General features: G+C 41.5%; 1 protein-coding gene across 1 annotated transcript in view; it reads left to right on the forward strand.

Moving 5' to 3' along the window:
• The first annotated feature begins 381 nt into the window (after nt 1–381).
• The window catches only part of dnai1.2 (dynein, axonemal, intermediate chain 1, paralog 2), a 34,872-nt gene continuing 11,049 nt past the window's right edge, over nt 382–24,204 (forward strand). The window contains exons 1-18 of the mRNA XM_029775738.1: nt 382–570; nt 1,134–1,199; nt 4,309–4,404; nt 4,630–4,710; nt 4,897–5,023; nt 5,136–5,182; nt 5,317–5,472; nt 5,596–5,655; nt 5,766–5,891; nt 6,065–6,149; nt 6,252–6,369; nt 6,543–6,586; nt 6,667–6,914; nt 7,085–7,174; nt 9,366–9,453; nt 9,546–9,625; nt 13,025–13,173; nt 22,553–22,652. Coding sequence (XP_029631598.1) covers nt 529–570; nt 1,134–1,199; nt 4,309–4,404; nt 4,630–4,710; nt 4,897–5,023; nt 5,136–5,182; nt 5,317–5,472; nt 5,596–5,655; nt 5,766–5,891; nt 6,065–6,149; nt 6,252–6,369; nt 6,543–6,586; nt 6,667–6,914; nt 7,085–7,174; nt 9,366–9,453; nt 9,546–9,625; nt 13,025–13,173; nt 22,553–22,652 — 1,803 coding nt within the window. The 5' untranslated portion in view covers nt 382–528. The remainder of the gene's footprint in view (nt 571–1,133; nt 1,200–4,308; nt 4,405–4,629; nt 4,711–4,896; nt 5,024–5,135; nt 5,183–5,316; nt 5,473–5,595; nt 5,656–5,765; nt 5,892–6,064; nt 6,150–6,251; nt 6,370–6,542; nt 6,587–6,666; nt 6,915–7,084; nt 7,175–9,365; nt 9,454–9,545; nt 9,626–13,024; nt 13,174–22,552; nt 22,653–24,204) is intronic.

Genomic DNA, 24,204 nt, shown 5'->3' on the forward strand with positions numbered 1-24,204 from the left:
AATCATCCTTTCTACTATTATTCTGACATTTCACATTCTTAAAATAAAGTGGTGATCCTAACTGAATATTTTTACCAGGATTAAATGTCAGAAATTGTGAAAAACTGAATTTAAATGTATTTGGCTAGGGTATATATATATATATCTATATATATATGTATATACACACACTTTACATTTGTCTGGTACATTTTGATGGATCATTCAATCAATTTTACTCTTGGAGTGCATGCAAAAGGCTTGAAAATTGCCCTCCGTCCTTTAGTAAACTTCATCAACAAAATGTAGGCTGCGTTTGGAATATCACTACCATTGACATGCAAAGGACAGCTGGAGGCGCTCGTGCTCCACAAGCCCCAGACCCGACATGTTCGTTGGCACGGCAACTGATAAACACTTGCAGCAGCTGGAGTGGAGTTACAGTTTGAAAACTTTTCATCTCTCTATTTAAAAAATTGTTGTATAGCGTTCGTTATCTATACAATAAAAGGGTATTTCTTATCAATAGTTTGTTATCTCTTGGACACAATGCCTGTAGCTCACAAGACAGGAACTGTGAAATCCAAGCAGGTAACGTTAACGTTTTATAACGCTAACATTAGCTTTCGTTAGCTAATGTATTAGCTAATAAGTTCGCTGCTGAATGCATGATTGTACAGTAACATACATTGTAACAACGTTGCTATCAAGTAGCAATAAGTGACTGGTTTGCTGATTAATGGCTGCATCTCAACGGTTTACAGTAGCTTCCATTCTTTGTTCCCTCTCCTTATCTGCATTGAGGTGAGGAAACTAAAGTTACTAGTAAACAGCTGACAGGGTTCTCCCCAGGTGATGCTGCTGAGTACGGCTGTAACTGACATTTTCTGCAATCAAAAGCAGAAATGTGCCTTCAATGATAACAAATACTGGCACAACCAGTCCACAAGGTTAAGCAGCAGCCTTCTTACATTCTTTGGGGAGAACCCTGAGAGGCAAATGTCTGGTTGCTATGGTCTACTCTGTTCTTTTCAGAAAATTGCAGAAAAAGGAGAGAAGACAAGCAGAAGAAGCCACTGACTGACTGTAGAATATTGAGATGCAGCCCTAGTGGATCATGAAACAAAGTTATGTAATATGTCTGTTTTGTATAGGGGTCAAACGCTCAGTCCCAGAAGGCACCCACAGCAAAGACTGCAAAAGCTGCCAGCAAGAAAAAGGTAGGTGGCTATTATAACTATACACAAATTGAATGTCTAAAATTGTGCCATTGGAAGCAGGTAAAGCACTTCTTTCATTTGTGTTTCATGTCACGTGTGCTTCGAAGTTGTTACATTTGTATAATTTCACCTTACCTGTGAAAGTGAAGAGGAAATCCAGCATCTCTGGAGGACAGTGGAAGTTGATCAAAGGGGTTCTTTAAGATTAACCCTATTCGGTAAAAGCAACACCCGTAGCTTCAGATTCTAGGCCTACAGTCTGTTTTACTAATAGAAAATGAAGGAAGTTTATGTTTCAAAATCGACTCTTATTGGTCAGATTTTTCTACCAATCCCGTCACGTTTTATGTTGTATTCACATTTTGATTGGTCACTGAAACTTTAGGAGGCAAGTTTGAAATACAGTGAACTCCAAAAGTGTTGGGAGAATGCATTTTTTGTTGTTGTTTTGGCTCTACTCCAGCACCTTGGAATGATACAATGACTATGAGGTTAAAGTGCAGACTGTCAGCTTTAATTTGACGGTATTTTCATCCATATCGGATGAAAACGTTTAGAAATTACAGCACTTTTTGTGCGTAGTCCCCCCATTTCAGGGGACCAAAAGTGTAGGGACAAATAAGCTTATGTGTATTATAGTAGTCAAAAGTTTAGTATCTGGTCCCATATTCCTAGCACACAATGATTACTTCATTTTGGAGTCACTTTTATTGTAAATAAGAATAGAATATGTTTCCAAACACTTCTACATTAATGTGGATTCTACCATGACTACAGATACAGTGTATTTGGAAAGTATTCAGACCCCTTGACTTTTTCCACATTTTGTTACATTACAGCCTTATTCTAAAATTGATTAAATTGTTATTTCCCCATGTCAATCTACACACAATACCCCATAATGACAAAGCAAAAACAGGTTTTTAGAAATGTTTGCAAATTTATATAACACCCCCCCTGAAATATCACATTTACATATGTATTAAGACCCTTTACTCAGTACTTTGTTGAAGCACCTTCTTGGGTATGACGCTACAAGCTTGGCACACCTGTATTTGGGGAGTTTCTCCCATTCTTCTCTGTAGATCCTCTCAAGCTCTGTCAGGTTGGTTGGGGAGTGTCGCTACACAGTTATTTTCAGGTCTCTCCAGAGATGTTCGATCGAGTTCAAGTCCGAGTTCTGGCTGGGCCACTCAAGAACATTCAGAGACTTGTCCCGAACCCACTCCTGCGTTGTCTTGGCTGTGTGCTTAGGGTCGTTGTGCTGTTGGAAGGTGAACCTTCACCCCAGTCTGAGGTCCTGAGCGCTCTGGAGCAGGTTTTCATCAAGGATCTCTCTGTACTTTGCTCCTTTCATCTTTCCCTCAATCCTGACCAGTCTCCCAGTCCCTGACGCTGAAAAACATCCCACATTATGATGGTGCCACCGCCATGCTTCACCGTAGGGATGGTGTAAGGTTTCCTCCAGATGTGGCGCTTGCCATTCAGGCCAAAGAGTTCATTCTTGGTTTCATCAGACCAGAGAATCTTGTTTCTCATGGTCTGAGAGTCCTTCAGGTGACTTTTGGCAAACTCCAAGCCGGCTGTCATGTGCCTTTTACTGAGGAGTGGCTTCCGTCTGGCCACTCTAACATAAAGGCCTGATTGATGAGGAAAATGTTTTATTTAATCTATTTTAGAATAAGGCTGTAACGTAACAACATGTGGAAAAGGGAAAGGGTCGGAATACTTTAACCTCATAGTTATTGCATCATTTAAAAACCAAAGTGCTGGAGCACAGAGCCAAAACAACAACAAATGTGTCACTGTCGCAATACTTTTGGCGCTCACTGTATATACAACCCTCCTTCATGTCTCTTTTCTGTCCTGAACAGTCTTTTTATTTATCTCCAGTTTGGCATTTCTCTTATGATGCGGTTCACAGAAGCACTGACGGATGTGTTGACTTGACAACTGCGTCTAAGTTTTGAACAAACCTATCCCACGTTTGTTCCATGCTGGCTGAAGACCTAGCTAGCCAGTAACTAGCTAACAGTAGACACAAAGGGGAAACATATAAGTATCTTTGCCATAGATGAATAGGGTACATTTGTAATGATATATGCTGACATTTGCCTACAGTAAATTGTTGTCACCAATAGAGTAGCCATCTCGCTATATAAACCATGCCCCTCTGCAAACACGCCTTATCTGATGTTGGTTACAAGGCGGTACATATTTAAATTAGGTAAGAGAATATCATGTTACCATTGGTGTATTAAAATGAGAGTTAAGATGATGTCACCTTGTCCCCTTAGTAATGAATCCCAAGTGTTTGACATGGGGGAGCACAAGTAACTTTATGATCAAACTTTATCAGTGTAGAAGCAACAGTCATTGTTCATACTTTGGTCATCATACTTTGATCTGGTTTCCTTCAAATATAATCACATTTCATGAAAAACGTGATTTTGACAGTTCATGACTTTTAAAACCTGATAAATACATAGACTGAGTGCATTTTTTATGTTACCAATAAAGATGCACTTTTAACAACTTCCACTGTCCTCCAAGAGTTGCTGAATTTTCTCTTCACTTCAGTTTGCTCCTCACATAATGCACCTTTCCCTTTGCACTTCACCTGTTAGAACCATGACCACGGGTAAGTCTGTTCCGCTTTGTGATCATAGTTGCGCCTTTACGATGCAGTAAACCGCTCCTCTCTAGCCCAAACCTATCGAAAGTTATGACTCATTTACTGAAGCTAAAATGTTTCTTTCTATCGCGGATTCGTGGATCACATTTTATAATAATGAAACATTTATAATGTTTTCAACATTATAAACTAGCCTTCTTGCGGGCTGCTCGCTATTTGTTTGATAAGAAACAAACATGTCGAGCCATGACTTTTAGATGGCACTGAAAGATAGGAAAAGGGCTGGATAGCTACTCTAGGAGAGCAAAGACACTCATTACTAAAGCACCAGTGCTACCAATGAAAAGTTAATTCAGAGCCCTTTATCCACATGATCACATCGTTAGCATTAGGCAAGCAATATAGCCTATGTCAACTTGTTTTAGTCAGACAAACATGTTGCTTATGTCCGTTTGGTCATGTTTTTTTGGTCAGGATGAGGAGGATGGAACAGAGACGGGCGAAGGAGATGAGTGGATGCAAGGGAAGACTCTGATCAAGCCACTTGACCAGCTGGATCTCACTGAGGCTGTGAGTTTACTGTAGCTGGACTGTGTTGTCTGGAATCCTGACATGGCACCAAACAGAGTCAGACTGTTATTGAGTCCTAAAGGATACACAGAATAGTTCTGACCACAGATACTGTATAAGTAACTTCTTCTTCATAAGACTTTAAGGTTCTGGCTCATTCATTTACCAGTTGTATGTAATGTTTAGAAGTTGTTTGATGAACTGTATCTTTTTTCACTTAACCAGGAGTTAAAAGAGGAATTCACCAGGATCCTGACTGCAAACAACCCACATGCCCCTCAGAATATCGTCCGCTACAGCTTCAAGGTAAAGTATTACAGTAACCTCCAGTCTAATCCATGATTTTATGAACAACTTCTCCCTTCTTCCTTATTGGGTCCATCATGTAATGGATATTAATGTAAACAAACAAGATTTTCAAGATACCTTGTATGATGGATATACATAAGCATTATCCAATGCAAATACATGTGTATCATTGTCTTCCCTCAGGAACGTTCATACAAGCCAATCAGCAGTGTGGATCAGCTGGCTGTCCACTTTGTGCTGGAGGGTAACCTGTTGCACCAGGACTCAGATGAGGCACGCAGACAGAGTGCCAAACAGGGCCTCCCTGAGGGTAGATAGCCAGGGCTTCTGGATTTTTTGTGTGATCAAGTATGCTGCCTTTTACAAGAGCAAACGTTTGAAATAACTTTGATGGTAACATGAGATGTTGATTATTATTCTAGAAAAAGCCACAGTTGAGACCGCTGTATCTGAAAAACCTGAGACTCCGGTAGGAAAGCACTTCATTTATTAACATACCAAGAAGTTTGTGAAATAGCCCACATTCAGTAATTTCAGTGACTCTTAAGTGACTTACAATCAACACATGCCAAACCCAAACAAGAGTTCTTTCTTCTGGCTCAGGCTGCAGGTGGGGAGGATGCAGGGGATGTGGAGGAGGGCGGGGGAGAGGAGAGAGCTGACAGCGTGGAGTCCAAGGCTGGCAAGAAGGAGCAGAAAATCACCAACCAGTTCAACTTCAGTGAGAGGGCCTCCCAAACCCTCAACAACCCACTCAGGGTAGGTAGGGTAGGGCCAAGGCAGACTATGTTGCAGGAAGCATAAATTGCCCATAATATTGTAGAAGGGAAAATCTGTCTTGCGAAGATTGTCAAGACAATAATTCCCCGAACTCCTTCTCAGGAAAGGGGATGTCAGACAGAGCCCCCTCCTCGTGCAAACTTTTCAGCTACTGCCAATCAGGTGAGAAATACATCATTTTGAGTTTGATGATTCTCATTGTTTGCTGCTCCTAAACATGAACTTTACGAAGGCTAGTGATACAACAGGGCAACCTCCTCCTCCACCTGCAGTGGGAGATCTATGATGTGTATTTGGAGGTGCTGCAGAAGCAGGAGAAGAACAAGGAGAAGGCGAAAGCCGTCCCCAAGAAGGACGACGACAAAGGCAAGAAGAAGATGATGCTGGTGGAGACCCAGGTAAACTTCAAGTCAACAGCTATTCACTTTGACATGAAAAATAAACTATGACCCCAAGCCAATCAATTGGAGATAACACTTAGATAAATCGGGCCCTCAATCAACAACACACAGACATTGTTGATCCCATTGAAGGTAGAGAACTGAAAACTTTCCCCCTGTTTCCCCCTCAGAGTGATGACATCACCAAAGTGGCCAAGGTGGCCAAGATCATCGAGCGGATGGTGAACCAAAACACGTTTGACGACATTGCACAAGGTAGGTCCTTCCTGTGTGTGCCATGTTATTTTACCTTGATACAAAACCTCCTGATAGTCCCTGCATGGTGACATGATATGAGATGTCACTTCCCTCTTTTAGATTTTAAGTACTTTGAGGATGCTTCTGATGAGTACCGGGAGCAGGAGGGCACCCTTCTCCCCCTCTGGAAGTTTCAGTACGACAAAGCCAAGAGGCTGTCTGTCACCGCCCTCTGCTGGTCAGTCTTCTCACATTACAACAACAACGACAACGCGGCTTTACTATTACTGAAACAGTTCTGATAGGTGTGTGGCTTATAGACAGTAGTTGGACCACTGGGAAAACCTGAAATCTTCGTAATATTTTTGGGGAAATGCATGAAAGAATTATAGTCTCTCTGTCCCTCCACAGGAATGAAAGCTACAAAGATTTGTTTGCCGTCGGCCTTGGATCATGTAAGTACGCAAGGTATACCAAACCTGTACCCTTTTTTACTTCTTTCTCTGAGCTATCTTGACCCCGCTCTTCCACCCAGACGACTTCACCAAGCAGGGGCGGGGCATGCTGGTGTTCTACTCCCTGAAGAACTCCACTTTCCCTGAGTATATCTACCCCACGACGTCGGGCATTCTGTGCCTCGACATCCACAAGCACCTGCCCTACTTGGTGGCCGTGGGCTTCTACGACGGCTGCGTGGCCGTCTACAACCTCAAAGAAGAGACCCTGCAGCCCATCTATAAGAGCACCGCCAAGTCTGGCAAGCACACCGACCCCGTGTGGCAGGTTTGTGTTAGTTTGTGCATGTTCTGTATTTTGGATAACACTCACTGACGCATGATGTTCTAAGACTTTGTTTGTCTGTCTGGCTGTCTGTTTGTCTGCAAATCACTGTCTCGGATGTATGTTGTTTTGGGTCATTGTGCTAAATTATGTTTGTGGCATTTATTTTTCAGGTGAAGTGGCAGAAGGACGACATGGACAACAATCACAACTTCTTCTCTGTGTCATCTGATGGCCGTGTGGTGTCATGGACTCTTGTCAAGGTGCTCGAGAAATACATTCACTTTCCTCAGTATGTGTGTTAATATATGCATGTCTGCTTGTGAGCATTTGTGCATATTTTGTATTAGGATCCCCATTAGCTGTTGCAAAAGCAGCAGCTACTCTTCCACAAGATATGAAACATGACATAATACAGAACATTAATAGACAACAGCTCAAGGTCAGAACTACATTAAAATATATATATATATATATTACAAAAGGCACACGTAGCCTACATATAAATACATACACATAAACTCTCTAGGTCAAATAGGGGAGAGGCGTTCTGCCGTGAGGTGTTGCTTTATCTGTTTTTTTAAACCAGGTTTGCTGTCTATTTGAGCAATATGAGATGGAATGGAGTTTCATGCAATAATGGCTCTATATAATACTGTACGCTTTCTTGAATTTGTTTTGGATTTGGGGACTGTGAAAAGACCTCTGGTGGCATGTCTGGTGGGGTAAGTGTGTGTGTCAGAGCTGTGTATAAGTTGTTTATGCAAACAATTTGGGATTTTCAACACATTAATGTTTCTTAGAAAAATAAGAAGTGATGCAGTCAGTCTCTCCTCAACTCTTAATCAACAGAGACTGGCATGCATAGTATTTATATCAGCCCTCTGATTACAATGAAGGGCAAAACGTGCCGCTCTGTTCTGGGCCAGCTGCGGCTTTAAAAACATTAAATATGCGTTAATAAGTACAGTACGTGAATGTTCGTGTGTGTGTACCAGTCAAACGTTTGGACACCTACTCATTCAAGGGTTTTTCTTTCTTTTCTTTCTTTCTTTTCTTTATTTCTGCGTTGTAGAATAATAGTGAAGACATCAAAATGATGAAATAACATATGGAATCATGTAGTAACCCAAAACGTGTTAAACAAATCAAAATATATTTTATATTCTTCAAAGTAGCCACCCTATGCTGAGCACTTGTTGGCTGCTTTTCCATCACTCTGCGGTCCAACTCATCCCAAACCATCTCAATTGGGTTGAGGTCGGGTGATTGTGAAGGCCAGGTCATCTGATGCAGCACTCCATCACTCTCCTTCTTGGTAAAATAGCCCTTACACAAATCTTACACAAATCATAGGCCCTCTAAGCGCAAACCAGATGGGATGGCGTATTGCTGCAGAATGCTGTGGTAGCCATGCTGGTTAAGTGTGCCTTGAATTCTAAATCAATCACAGACCGTGTCACCAGCAAAGCACCCCCACACCATCACACCTCCTCCTCCATGCTTCATGGTGGGAACCACACATGTGGAGATCATCCATTCATCTACTCTGCGTCTCACAACATGGCGGTTGGAACAAAAATCTCAAATTTGGACTCATCAGACCAAAGGACAGATTTCCAGAGGTCTAATGTCCATTGCTTGTGTTTCTTGGCCCAAGCAAGTCTCTTCTTCTTATCGGTGTCCTTTAGTAGTGGTTTCTTTGCAGCAATTCGACCATAAAGTCACGCAGTCTCCTCTGAACAGTTGATGTTGAGATGTGCCTGTTACTTGAACTCTGTGAATCATTTATTTAGGCTGCAATTTCTGAGGTGCAGTTAACTCTAAATGAACTTATCCTCTGCAACAAAGGTAACTCTGGGTCTTCCTTTCCTGTGGCGGTCCTCATGGGACCCAGTTTCACCATAGCTCTTGATGGTTTTGCACTTGAAGAAACGTTCAAAGTTCTTGACATTTTCCAGAGTGACTAACCTTCATGTCTTAAAGTAATTTGAGCTGTTCTTGCCATAATGTGGACTTGGTCTTTTACCAAATAGGACTATCTTCTGTAAACCACCCCTACCTTGTCACAATACAACTGATTGGCTCAAATGCATTAAGAAGGAAAGAAATTACACAAATTAACTTTTTCAAGGCTCACCTGTTAATTAAATTGCATTCCAGGTGACTACCTTATGACGCTGGTTGAGAGAATGCCAAGAGTGTGTAAAGCTGTCATCAAGGCAAAGGGTGGCTACTTTGATTTGTTTAACACTTTTTTGGTTACTACATGATTCCTTATGTGTTATTTCATAGTTATTATGTGTTATTTCATAGTTATTCTACAATGAAGAAAAAAGAAAGAAAAACCCTTGAATGAGTAGGTGTGTCCAAACTTTTGACTGGTACTGTAAGAGTATTTTGTGTATCAATTTGTTCTCACAGTAGTTGTGATGTGGGTTTGAATGGTTGCAGAATGAGCTGGTCTTCACAGACATCATCAAGCTGTCGTTGGCGGGAGCTGTGTCAGAAGGACCAGAAGGCATGCAACTTCCCATCATGGGTAAGACCTGTCATCAACTGACGCATCATTTCAACACTGTTTGATACCTGTTAGGATCATTGAAATATTTGACAATGTTTGTCGTCCCGCAGCTTGTGGAACATCCTTCGACTTCCACAAACAGATTGACTACCTCTTCCTGGTTGGCACGGAGGAGGGCAAGATTCACAAGGTGAGCAGACATTAAAACGTGGTCCCCAGTCATGTATCCCCCACTGACTATTGCTGTGTTCAGCCACTCCAAAACGTTTACTTATTTTACGGCAACTTAATGAGATATGATTTGTCTTGGGTGTCCTGACTGTCTGCTAGTTGCTCGTCTGAGGAATCAAATGGAGTCTTGTTCTGTTGTGTTTGTAGGGTGGTGTGTGATATCCTGCTGGGCCACAGATACAATGCCTTCTCCTTGTCTCTCAGAGAGTGAGGAAGTTCTCTCATTAGCACTAGGCTTTGGGCTTGGCACAGCCTCTTCCCAGCGGGCTGTAAAGCACCACTCTGAAGCCTCTATCTCCGCTCTCAACGGTGCAGCCCTACAACTTGTTTAGTGTTTTTTTGGGGGCTCAGAGGGAAGGCTTTTTCAAATGCTAAATTTAAGAAGAGGAGTAGTCACGGCGATTGGCATAATTTAAACACTGTTTAAAAAACGTTTTTTTTACTGTATTTGTCAGAGATTTGTCAGTCTATGCTAGGCTTGTTAGTCTAGGATAGGCTTGTCAGTCTAGGCTGGCGCTCTGGGAGGCCCTCTCATGCGGTGCTAAGCATTTAATGAGAGCCAAAATGAGGGCAGAGCCTCCAAACCTCTCCCAGATTTGCTCATTAACAGCAGACAGCTGTAGTTTTTGGCTGGCGTCCATCCTCATTTGGCCTTCTCACACAAGTGTCTATCCAGCTGTGGTGCGGAGAGACACGCTACCGTGAGGTTCTGAACACATACACACACACTGAAGCAGAGTTCTACAGGGGATCTTTTTTTTTTCCTCAATCTAGACGGGATGACGGATTTAATAAGGTTCCATTGCTCTCAGCTACAGCTTTGAGACAGATTGACTCAATCTCACACACACAGACAAACGCCTTTTAGAAGCCCCTTACAGAACTGCCACAGCCACGCAGAGCCTCAAGTGACAGGCAGCTCAGTCTACTCTCTCTAAAGGCTATGCTAATTGTGAGCCTTAGCCCACTGCGTTAGCTAGCTAGCTCCCTGCAATGTTATGGTTCGGTAAGCGCACATGCTAATGAAGGGTTTTGGCTGATTGCGAGCTCGCTGTAGCAGTGTGGCAAAGGCCCATTCTGATTTTCCAGATCTTGCAGCTCATTAGTGTCTCTTCAGTGTCTCGTTGTTGTGGCGTTTTTGCAACATCGGGTGGGAGATAGTTTCATCGCACACATGCACTGTGGTCTAAGTCACAATAAACCTACAGTATTTAGTGTTTAATATGCCTACATGAAGGGTTTTTGAAAACTGTTCCCCCCCTTCCAGCATTGGGGAACATGCCGCCACGTTTATCTCTATGGGCATAAGTTTTAAAGCTTATTTCCTGCAATTCTACACATTTTGTCATGAGGTGCAGAGAATTTTCAGTTTTAAAGCTAATTTTCTTGCAATTCTATACATTTTGCCATGTCTAATGTGTATTCATGTGATATTTGAGTGACTCAAACATTACAACAAAATTTATGGGCAAAAAACCTAGCTAAAAAAACGTTAGCTGACATGGGCAAGTTGATCTGGACATTTCTGACAAGTTGTAAATAGCTCTCTTAAGGTATGCAATGACTGACATGACAAGAAGATTATACTAGTGCATTCTACTATTACAACTTTCAAGAGTAAGTTGAAAGCCATGCCCCGCCCCACAGTTTGTGAACCACTGTTGTAGAAGATGCTAAGACGTTCATCAGGCTCATGATCGTGTGCTCTATATCAGGATAAAATTGAGAGAAAAGATTATAGGTGGCACAGGAGTTTCAAGTTTGGGGAAACTATCTTTTCACCCCCCCAAAAAATCACCTTTAAGATAAAGCATGCATCTATCATCCCATTTGCAGACTAATGTGAAATAGCCTAGTATTCCTGATGTGATGAGAAGATTGTATAGTCATAAATTAGGATTATAATATAACTCAATATTTGCAAAATAATTGGTTCTGAACAATGCTTTTTTTCCTCCTTTGCACAGATTCAGAGCTCGGCCCTGAATTTTTGAATGAATTTTTTCATTTTAGAAACACATTTCATTGCAATTCTACGACACTTTACATGACTGCCGACATATTAGCAGAATCCTAATCTTTAACGTAGCCTGCTCTGCTGACAAACTGACAACAATAAAAACAACCTTGTCTTGAATGCAACCATCTAATCTAGGCCTATGAAAAGGTGAGACACATATTGTACAATATGACGTCCATCTAGCCTGGAGGAGGAAATTATATTATCCTAAAATGACTTTCCAGTGGCACTGACTCACACAACGAATGATAAAGAAAGGGAATATGCTCTCCACTAGTGCTAATACGATGGGCAATAAGCCTACTGTTTCGTTCAAATGAAGAATTGAGAATTTTTGTGACTAAAGACGGATTATAGTTTTTACTCTCTTTTCTCTTTAGTGTTTGTCCCCGCGATTGTATTTTGAAATATTGCGATAGGACTATTTTAGATGCGTTTCACCGACAGCAGGACTCAACAAACAGCTATGTGCTTGTGATTTAAACCAATCCACAGCAATTTCTTCAAAGAATCTGATGACCCTCTGTGGATAAATCATGCTCTCTGGTGTAGTAATTTGAATGATTTAAAAAAAAATATTAGTATAATTTATATTATTATTTGATTTATTTATTCATAGATAGGATTAATTATAGCTAGCTCCTTGTCTCCTCCATGTTAGCTCTAGCTAGCTCCTTGTCTGTGACATGTTTGATTCATGCAAACTCGCACAAATACACACCCACCCACACACACAGCTATGCGTGTGAAATCAGTTCCAATCTGTCACCTCTTGTTGGAAAACAGCCACCTCCGGGAGCTCTTGGGACAAATGTAATATCTCTGCTGTGATTTATTCACTACATATCCCCTTATATAACAACCCCACTGGGCACAGACATCAGTTCAACGTCTATTTTTATTTACATTTGGTTGAGTAGTCAACTAACACGAAATCAACAAAACATGTCACCATGACGTTGGATTTAGGTTAAAAAAAAAGAAATTCCCTTACGTTAATGACTTTTTGTAAATCCAATCTGTTTTCCATGTTGATTCAACCTCCTAATAATGAATTTCTTTGTTGAAATGACGTGCAAACAACGTTGATTCAACCAGTTTTGCCCAGTGGGGGGACATGCCATTTAGGCCTGGGCTGCATTTTGATTTATCCCTTTAATTTAACTCTGATACTTTCTCAGTGCTTTCACTCCTATCATTCTGTCACCATGCAAATTATGTAGCTTGCAATAATAGTAGAGAGCAAGTTTGGTTCACAGCTACGGTATATTGTCTATCTGGAGTGGTTAATGGGTGAATGTGAGGACTGACTCCATATTATTCTCGTGTCATTTCCAGTGCTCCAAGGCTTACTCCAGCCAGTTCCTGGAGACCTACAATGCCCATAACATGGCTGTGGATGCAGTTAAGTGGAACCACTTCCACACCAAGGTCTTTATATCCTGCAGCTCTGATTGGACCGTCAAGATCTGGGACCACACCATCAAGTAAGTCTACTCACCATCACACTATTGTGCCCACCCGACTCAAACTATGCTGTCTCTGATATTTATTTGTACATTGACCAGCTTAGATTAGAGGAGTAGCAAAATTCAAAAAGGTCTCGCTGTTCCAAATCTATGTCAGGCTATAATTCCGGTTTTAAAATGGCACCTCAAAAACATCAATTTGAACCCTGGGGGCTCTATTTTTGGCTGCCACTAAGGAGGCACAAGTTAGTTTCCAATTTTATGATGTAAAAACTGGCGCCCTGGCATTTTCCAGCTCTAACGTCAGGTTCGGCAGTTTACCTGTCTAACATCAGCTCGATTGCAGTGGGAGGGGTGGCAATATCTGAGGCCTGTCCTTAAAGGCAAGCTCAAAATAGAAAATGTCATAATGCACTAATTGGAAGTTTTAAGACCCACAAAAAGCAGGTCTTAACGGTAACACATGGATTTTGAGAGCGGATGCGCAGCCTAGCCAGCCATGACGTGCAGTGCACATGGTGATTCTCGTATTTATGAACATAAAAAACGATTGGTTTCCCCCCATTTCGTTTCATTTGATTAAAAACCAAGCATAGCCTCCCTCCCCTTAATCAAGGGTGGTTTAGCAGCATCACATAGGTGTGTCTTTGTATCCTGGCCATTAGCCAAAAGTAGCCTATGAATAAAGGGGTTTTAAATGGTCTACTGAGTGCTTTGAAATATTTTGGCGGTTTTTACCCTCATGCTTTTTCATTATTCACAATTCACATACCTGCATTTCACTTGTTCAAGTAGGCATCCTTCCCCATTTTCAAAGAGCGCCCCTCGCTCGATTACCAAAGACACGCACTTCCAAACTATTCAGTCTTCCGGTAATGCCATATCAATGGCCAATTGTTTTGAGAATCAGTCTCGCACGTAGGCAACCAACAACAGTATTTCTAAATAGGATCGTGTCAGAAGCATGATGTCATAAATCGCTTTTCTCATTCCATGGCACTGTGTAGGCCTAAATGTCTTTACGTATAACATTTGCACGTCTACAAAATACTAGGCTCCTGTCAATTGTATCGTTTAAAAAACAGATTGATTGTTTTTCGTTGAATTTGATTAAAAACCAAACATAGAAAGATTCACCTTCTGTGGGTTTATGGTGAGAACGTACTGTACATGGCTCGAATGAAATTTTGTCTGCTATTTCTGGAGAAATGATCTGAAAGATTGTTCCATGATGTTTATAAAACATTACATTTGCGAGCAGTATAATGGTGAGTGGACGTTCCCCCTTTCTCTTTATATTAGATCTTTATCCAGCTCCTGTCAAAAGTTTGGATGTGCGTACAACCCTCAATAGTCTAAGTTGCCTTGTCTGTATTATACGCCCACAGGGAGGAATTATGGTTCCTAGAACTGTATTTAGACATAGCCTATTTTAAAACAAGTTGTTGTTTTGTTTTTATAAGAATTTGATTAGAACGATGCACAGTTTTTTCAGGCCTTATCAATAGCCTAGGGATTTTAATCTTGCATATTGACTACGTTTGGCATGTCCAGATTGTATTTACAGTTCGCCTAGCCCATATATCAGTGTACAGTAAATGCTATAGCCTATGTTTAACAAATCAAATCAAAAATACATTTTCACATGCGCCGAATACAACAGGTGTAGACCTTACCGTGAAATGCTTACTTACAAGCCCTTAACCAACAATGCAGAATTTTTTACTTTTTTTTAAGTACGGAAATATTTAAGCAAAAATGTTAATAAAAAACGAAAGCAAGTAACACAAAAGAATAACAGTAACGAGGCTATATACAGGGGCTACCGGTACCGAGTCAATGTGTGGGGGTACAGGTTACTCGAGGTAATTGAGGTAGTACAGTATGTACTGTAAGTAGGGGTAAAGTGACTATGCATAGATAATAAACAGCGAGTAGCAGCAGCGTATAAAAGGGGGTCAATGCAAATAGTCCAGATAGCCATGTGATTAACTGTTTAGCAGTGTACACTGAAAAAAAATATAAACGCAACATGCAACAATTTAAAAGATTTTACTGAGTTACAGTTCATAATGGAAATCAGCCAATTGAAATAAATTCATTAGGCCCTAATCTATGGATTCCGTGTGACTGAGAATACAGATATACAGTACCAGTCAAAAGTTTGAACACCTACTCATTCAAGGGTTTTTCTTTATTTTTACTATTATCTACATTGTAGAATAATAGTGAAGACATCAAAACTATGAAATAACACATATTGAAAACAAAATATATTTTATACTTGAGATTCTTCAAAGTAGCCACCCTTTGCTTTGATGACAGCTTTGCACACTCTTGGCATTCTCTCAACCAGCTTCATGAGGTTGTCACCTGGAATGCATTTCAATTAACAGGTGTGTCTTGTTAATGCGTTTAAAATCAAATCAAATTGTATTAGTCACATGTGCCAAATACCAAAGGTGTAGACGTTACAGTGAAATGCTTACATAAAGGCCCAAATCAACAATGCAGTTTAAAAAATATGAATAAGAACAAGTAATTAAAAAGTAGCAGGAAAATAACAAAAGCAAGACTATATACAGCGGGTACCGGTACAGAGTCAATGTGCGGGGGCACCGTTTAGTCGTGGTAATTGAGGTAATATGTACATGTAGGTAGAGTTATTAAAGTGACTATGCATAGATAATAACAGTGGGGGGGGGGGTGCAATGCAAATAGTCTGGGTAGCCATTTGATTAGATGTTCAGGAGTCTTATGGCTTGGAGGTAGAAGCTGTTTAGAAGCCTCTTGAGCCTTAACTTGGCGATTGCCGTGCCGTAGCAGAGAGAACACTCTATGACAAGGGTGGCTGTAGTCTTTGACAATTTTTAGGGCCTTCCTCTGACACCGCCTGGTATAGAGGTCCTGGATGGCAGGAAGCTTGGCCCCAGTGATGTACTGGGCCGTACACACTACCCTCTGTAGTGCCTTGCGGCCAGAACCTGAGCAGTTGCCATACCAGGCAGTGATGCAACCAGTCAGGATGCTCTCGATGGTGCAGCTGTAGAACCTTTTGAGGATCTGAGGACCCATGCCAAATCTTTTCAGTCTCCTGAGGGGGAATGGGTTTTGTCGTGTCCTCTTCATGACTGTCATGGTGTGCTTGGACCATGTTAGTTTGTTGGTGATGTGGACACCGTGGAACTTGAAGATCTCAACCTGCTCCACTACTGCCCCATCGATGAGAATGGGGGCGTGCTTGGTCCTCCTTTTCCTGTAGTCCACAATCATCTCCTTTGTCTTGATCACGTTGAGGGAGAGGTTGATGTCCTGGCATCACACGGCCAGGTCTCTGACCTCGCTATAGGCTTTCTCGTCGTTGTCTGTGATCAGGCCTACCACTGTTGTGTCATTGGCAAACTTAATGATGATGTTGGAGTCGTGCCTGGCCGTGCAGTCATGAGTGAAAAGGGAGTACAGGAGGGGACTGAGCACACACCCCTGAGAGGCCCCTGTGTTGAGTATCAGCGTGGCGGATGTTTTGTTACCTACCCTTACCACCTGGGGGCGGCCCGTCAGGAAGTCCAGGATCCAGTTGCAGAGGGAGGTGTTTAGTCCCAGGATCCTTAGCATATTGATGAACTTTGAGGGCACTATGGCGTTGAACGCTGAGCTGTAGTCAATGAATAGCATTCTCACATAGGTGTTCCTTTTGTCCAGGTGGGAAAGGGCAGTGTGGAGTGCAATAGAGATTGCATCATCTGTGGATCTGTTAGGGCGGTATGCAAATTGGAGTGGGTCTAGGGTTTCTGGGATAATGGTGTTGATGTGAGCCATGACCAGCCTTTCAAAGCACTTCATGGCTACAGACGTGAGTGCTATGGGTCGGTAGTCATTTAGGCAGGTTACCATAGGGACTATGGTGGTCTTCTTAAAACATGTTTGTATTACAGACTCGGACAGGGAGAGGTTGAAAATGTCAGTGAAAACACTTGCCAGTTGGTCAGCGCATGCTCGCAGTACACATCCTGGTAATCCATCTGGCCCTGCGGCCTTGTGAATGTTGACCTGTTTAAAGGTCTTACTCACATCGGCTGCAGGGAAAGCGTGATCACACAGTTGTCCGGAACAGCTGGTGCTCTCATGCATGTTTCAGTGTTATTTGCCTCGAAGCGAGCATAGAAGCAGTTTAGCTCGTCTGGTAGGCTCATGTCACTGGGCAGCTCTCAGCTGTGCTTCCCTTTGTAGTCTGTAATGGTTTGCAAGCCCTGCCACATCTGATGAGCGTCAGAGCCGGTGTAGTACGATTCGATCTTAGTCCTGTATTGATGCTTTGCCTGTTTGATGGTTCGTGGGAGGACCTAGCGGGATTTCTTATAATCTTCCGGGTTAGAGTCCCGCTCCTTGAAAGCGGTAGCTCTAGCTTTTAGCTCAGTGCGGATGTTGCCTGTAATCCATGGCTTCTGGTTGGGGTATATACGTACGGTCACTGTCAGGACGACGTCATCGATGCACTTATTGATGAAGCCAATGACTGATGTGGTGTACTCCTCAATGCCATCAGAGGAATCCCGGAACATATTCCAGTCTGTGCTAGCAAAACAGTCCTGTAGTTTAGCATCTGCTTAATCTGACCACTTTTTTATTGACCGAGTCACTGGTGTTTCTGCTTTAATTTTAGCTTGTAAGCAGAAATCAGGAGGATAGAATTATGGTCAGATTTGCCAAATGGAGGGTGAGGGAGAGCTTTGTACGCATTTCTGTGTGTGGAGTAAAGGTGGTCTATAGTTTTTTTTCCCTCTGATTGCACATTTAACATGCTGATAGAAATTTGTTAAACAGATTTAAGTTTCCCTGCATTAAAGTCCCCGGCCACTAGGAGTGCTGCCTCTGGATGAGCGTTTTCATGTTTGCTTATGGCGGAATACAGCTCATTGAGTGTGGGCTCAGTGCCAGCATCGATCTGTGGTGGTATGTAGACAGCTATGAAAAATACAGATGAAATCTCTCTAGGTAGATAGTGTGGTCTACAGCTTATCATGGGATACTCTACCTCAGGCAGGCAAAACCTAGAGACTTCCTTGGATATCGTGCACCAGCTGTTGTTTACAAATATACAAAGTCCCCCCCCCCGTCTTACCAGACGCCGCTGCTCTATCCTGCCGATACTGCGTATAACCAGCCAGCTGTATGTTGATAATGTCGTCGTTTAGCCACGACTCCGTGAAGCATAAGATATTACAGTTTTTAATGGCCCGTTGGTAGTTTAATCTTCAAATGTTATTTTACAATGATTGCATGTTAGCTAGTAGAACGGAAGGCAGTGTGGGTTTATTCGATCACCTATGAATTCTCAGAAGGCAGCCCGACCTCCGTCCTCTTTTTCTCCTTCTTCTCTTCACGCAAATAACGGGGACTTGGGCCTGTTCCCGGGAAAGCAGTATGTCCTTCACTTTGGGCTCGTTGGACTCGTTAAAGGAAAAAAATGCTTCTGCCCGTTTGTGGCGAGTAATCACTGTTCTGATGTCCAGAAGTTATTTTCGGTCGTAAGAGACGGTAGCAGCAACATTATGTACAGAATAAGTGAACAAATAAGTTACAAACAACGCAAAGAAATTTACAAAAAACACAGTTGGTTAGGAGCACGTAAAACATCAGCCATCTTCTCCGGTGCCATGAGCCAATCAGTTGTGTTGTGACAAGGTAGGGGTGGAATAGCACTATTTGGTAAAAAAAAAACAAGTCCATATTATGGCAAGAACAGCTCAAATAAGCAAAGAGAAACGACAGTCCATCATTTCTGTAAGGCATGAAGGTCAGTCAATCTGGAAAATGTCAAGAACTTTGAAAGTTTCTTCAAGTGCAGACGCAAAAACCATCAAGCACTATGATGAAACTGGCTCTCATGAGGACTGCCACAGGAAAGGAAGACCCATTATTACCTCTGCTGCAGAGGATAAGTTCATTAGAGTTAACTGAACCTCAGAAATTGCAGCCCAAAAGAGTCTTCACAGAATTCAAGTAACAGGCACATCTCAACATCAACTGTTCAGAGGAGATTGCGTGAATCAGGCCTTCATGGTCGAATTGCTGCAAAGAAACCACTACTAAAGGACACCGATAAGAAGAAGAGACTTGCTTGGGCCAAGAAACACAAGCAATGGACATTAGACCAGTGGACTGTCCTTTGGTCCAAATTTTAGATTTTTGGTTCCAACCGCCGTGTCTTTGTGAGACGCAGCGTAGGTGAACAGATGATCTCCGCATGTGTGGTTCCCTCCGTGAAGCATGGAGGAGGAGGTGTGATGGTGTGGGGGTGCTTTGCTTTTGACACTGTCAGTGATTTATTTAGAGGCACACTTAACCAGCATGGCTATCACAGCATTCTGCAGCGATACGCCATCCTGTCTGGTTTGTGCTTAGTGAGACTATCATTTGTTTTTCAACAGGACATTAACCCAAAACACACCTCCAGGTTGTGTAAGGGCTATTTGACCAAGGAGAGTGATGGAGTGCTGCTTCAGATGACCTGGCCTCCACAGTCACCAATTGAGATGGTTTGGGATGAGTTGGACCGCAGAGTGAAGGAAAAGCAGCCAAAAAGTGCTCATCATATGTGGGAACTCCTTCAAGACTGTTGGAAAACCATTCCAGGTGAAGCTGGTTGAGAGAATGCCAAGAGTGTGCAAAGCTGCCATCAAGGCAAAGGGTGGCTACTTTGTGTTATTTCATAGTTTTGATGTCTTCACTATTATTCTACAATGTAGAAAATAGTAAACATAAAGAAAAACCTTTGAATGAGTAGGTGTGTCCAAACTTTTGACTGGTACTGTATTTATATATTGTTTCCTGATCTTTGTTATATCCCTCATATATAGGACAGACACTTCAGAACAAACTTCCTTGAGATTTTTTGGGGGGGACTCTCTGTTGTTCCATGCATTGAATCTGTTATTTAATGCGTTTGTATGGGCTAATAGCAGTAAGGCCAAATAACATTTTTCATAAAATAATTGTTTTATGTATTTTTTTGGTACTTCAAGGGGTCTAAAAATTCTAAATCAAATAGCAAAAGGATCCTTGGTATGACCTTCTTAAAATAATTCCATACAGCTTAGTAGATATTTATCTTTCAAAATACATATATTGAAATATATATTTCTTCCCATATGGGTTTAGTCATGGAACATTGCGTTAGGTTTGTTAAAATAGAACCCTGGGTCTTATTTCAACTTTCACCCAACCATTACTTGATACTACAAATTGTGAAAACTATTCCAAGATTTTCAATCATATTTCACTTTTCTCACCGCCTTTTTGGAAACAATGTAATTTGCCTGCCAGATTATTTGACAAATCCAATTAGATATTTATATAAGATATAATTTCATACTGAATAATAATCGTAATTATCTAATCACTTTCCATGAAGTACATACTTTCCATGAAAACTTTGTGCTTGACTTTCTCACCAAGCCCACGTTTATGGCTAGCACTTCTCTATACCACAAGCATTACACCCGCGATAACATCTGCTAAACACGTGTATGTGACCAATAAAATTTGATTTGATTTTGGCTATAAACAGAACTACCAGCAGAGGGCTTGAACACATGGAAACACAGGCATGTTCAGTGATTTTCAACTGGTTCTCAACTGACCTCAGTGTTATCAAGACTGTTCATTATGTTGATCATTACCACTGAGATATCGACTATGCCGGCTTTGGTCTTTTGTGTTAGGGCAGACTGTTGGTGTTATAATACTTGTATGTACTACACGATCATTAGTTTAGCACCTATCTCCGACCTGCCATTGAACCCACCAATGATATCACATCTTCAATCAAGTTGAAAGGGGTTTGACAACAACAAAATACTTTTTCAGAAATGGATTCTACGTTGTTTAGGGAGCATGGTGAAGGAGCCACTTATTTAGTTCAGCAGTAGTTGAACAGTAGTCCCTCTGCACACTTAAATGGTCATTTGAATAAGATCATGTGGATTGATTAGATCAGAACGACTTTTTCCTGTTGATACAAGCCCTTGTAACTCCATCTATCTGAATGGGCTGTGAGTGATGAGTCATGCGTCTCAGATCAGATCTAGCCTGAGTCACAAAATGTCAGAAGTAGTGTTACAGATTTCTCTGCAGGTTACATAAATCAGGACTTCAGCCTGGCAGCCTGTGATAAACTAATAATATCATTCAGCTTACCCCGCACTCTCTTGACATCCTAGCTTCTTTCAGTGGCTTCATGTGCTATCTGTCTGTTTATCCACATAGAATAACTATCTCTCTAGTCTATGGACTGGCTGCACCACCTTTTTGATTGACAAAATACAAGCATTTGGCTGCACCTGCAAATATGTGTATGCGAACAATAAACTTTGATTTCTAACCTACTTTGTATCTTAGTAAACAGAAACAATTTAGAGTAAATGTGTTCTTTAAATGCCTGATACCACTTTGGAATCAGTGTGACCAAATCTGTTTTGTTCTCATTTAATGAAGAATCACTCCAAAGATATTTTGGATTGATTTTATTTAACCAAGCAAGTCATTTAAGAACACATTTTTATTTACAATGACGGCCTACCGGGGAACAGTGGGTTAACTGCCTTGTTCAGTGGCAGAACGACAGATTTTTTACCTTGTCAGTTCAGGGATTCAATCCAGCAACCTTTTGATTAGTGGCCCAACTCTCTAACCACTAGGCTATCTGCCGATATGGCATTGACTAGGTTCTATTTTCCGCATGCCTTTAGCGCTACTTGTCTGCCTGCCTGCACCTCAAAAGACTGAGGACAAACATTTCAAACCATTGTATTGTTCCTACAGTTCACAAAGCAGTCTCACCATTGGGAGCAATAACAGTCACTGTTCATATCTCCTTCCTTTTCTTTGAAAAGAATAGAATATAAGATACTGCAGTTCACGCACTTTCTAACTTATCATCCTGGATCCCATTCCCCGCTCTGCCTCATCTCTCTAGACCCTGAAGACCTCACAGGAGGAAATAACATGTATTATAATACACTGACAGGAAGGAGAGGATATCTTTGGTGGGATAAGAGGAGGGCGCAAGTTGCATTTACTCATCGGCTCGACCCAATGGAGTCTATGTAGCCTGAAGAGGTGCTATTGATTTTTATTTTCAAGCCCCCTCTCTCTCTTTCTTTTTCTCTCTCGGGAAGAGTAATGTCTTTGTCTTTTTCACTCTTTACTCTCTAACTTTTTACTTGCACTTATGATGAACACGTAATGTGACCTGCCTTTACAAAAGTTTAGAGAAGGTGTCTATGATGTCTTGTTTTCTGCAATCTTTAAGGTAAATAACGTAATCTTGACTTTATAGTATTAGTATTTGTATCCATTACGGAGTGCTTATACTTCAGTGTCCATGTCTCTGTAGGACCCCAATGTTCACCTTTGACCTGAACGCCTCTGTGGGAGATGTGGCATGGTCTCCTTACTCCTCCACTGTCTTCGCTGCAGTCACCACTGATGGCAAGGTATGTAACCAATTAGAGGCAAAGAGACCAAGGCATGTCCTCTCACTCAAAAGTTGTTTTTATGAAACTCCATCAAGGCCAATGTCGTCAAAATGTTGTTAACTAGCAAAAGCTTAAATAACTTTTTTGAGGAGCAGGAAACGGTGAATGGACATTAATATCTATCTTAATTTCTTCCGAAAAATATGTTTAACACAATGACTTATATGGCTAAGAGGTAACAACCAACTTATATTACAAGGGTATCCCCTACTGAAGACATGGTCTGCATCAAAAAGAAAGAAATCAATAAGCATTGCCAATGCAGGTTTGATGGAGTCCGTCCCAGAGTCATTTGTACTACAGCACTCTCCAAGTATTTTGTTCTGTTTATCTCGGTGTCTGTTGTTAGCGCGCCAGCCAGCTGTTGTCGTTGGTCTACTGACGTGATTGGTCTTCAGTGGCTTGGCCGGTCCATTGATGCAGGAGTAGCTGTGGAGGTTGTCATCTCTCTGGCCTGCCTGAGAGTTCATTACATTCTCCTGTCTCTCTCTCTCGCTCTGTCTTTCTGTCTCTCTGTCTTTCTGTCTCTCTCTCTGTGTCTCTGGCTCTCTCGCTCTCTGTCTTTCTGTCTTTCTCTCTCTGTCTCTCTTTCTATTTCGCCTGTCATGTGAAATGAAGGAAATTAGTGCTGATGAACAATGTGACGAAGCGCTATGAACCATCTGTCCTGTCACTTTGTCTGCAAACAGACAGATCAGAAACTCTGCGGTGTGCATGGTGTCTGATATGGCTGAAAACTGAGTCCTGTACTCCAGGGGTTTCTGCCTCCCCAGTCCACCACAGACAGGGAACGATATGGTTCACTGATAAAGACAGTCAAAAGGATGCAATAGCCGACATAAAAAATATGGGCTAATTCACAAAACATGTATCCAGAAAATACTCAACACAAACACAACAGTAGCCTCAATAATGGCAAATAATTACTGAAATCCAGTTACCTCAACATTTGCTGGATAAATATTTACTGTAGAAATGGAAAAGGCCATATTCACGTAACCAAAGAGATACCTTCCATTAACACTATACCTTTATCTCATTCTCAGCAATGCCAAATTAAATACACTAACAGTCATAACAACACAATTATTATTCCCTAGATTCAACTATCAAGAAGAATAGAGACTTCCCAATTGTATGATATTACCATTTATTTACCTATTTTGTATTTAATCCAGTTCCTAGCTGCTAGAAAACTTTGTATGGCATAGCCTAGATTTAGTTTTTCAAGCAGTTCCACAGCAACATCAGTTTCTATGCAGACAGACCAGAATATGAAGTATTCTTGGTTAAGGTTGAAACTGTCAAAATACAACCATTCGTTTTTTGTCCTATACAGTAGCACTTGTCTAATGACTGCTACAATTTGTATCATTTGGATTATTTTTACAGTCATTCATAGTTGTCTCATTGAGATGAAAAATCCCTATTATAAGTGATAGCAAGCCTAGAGGTCGACAGTACCCCTTCTTTAGAATGTCACCGCTGGCTGTGTGGGCTGCTTGATTCC

This window comes from Salmo trutta, chromosome 14, assembly GCF_901001165.1.
Source record: "Salmo trutta chromosome 14, fSalTru1.1, whole genome shotgun sequence".
Classification (NCBI taxonomy): Eukaryota; Metazoa; Chordata; class Actinopteri; order Salmoniformes; family Salmonidae; genus Salmo; species Salmo trutta.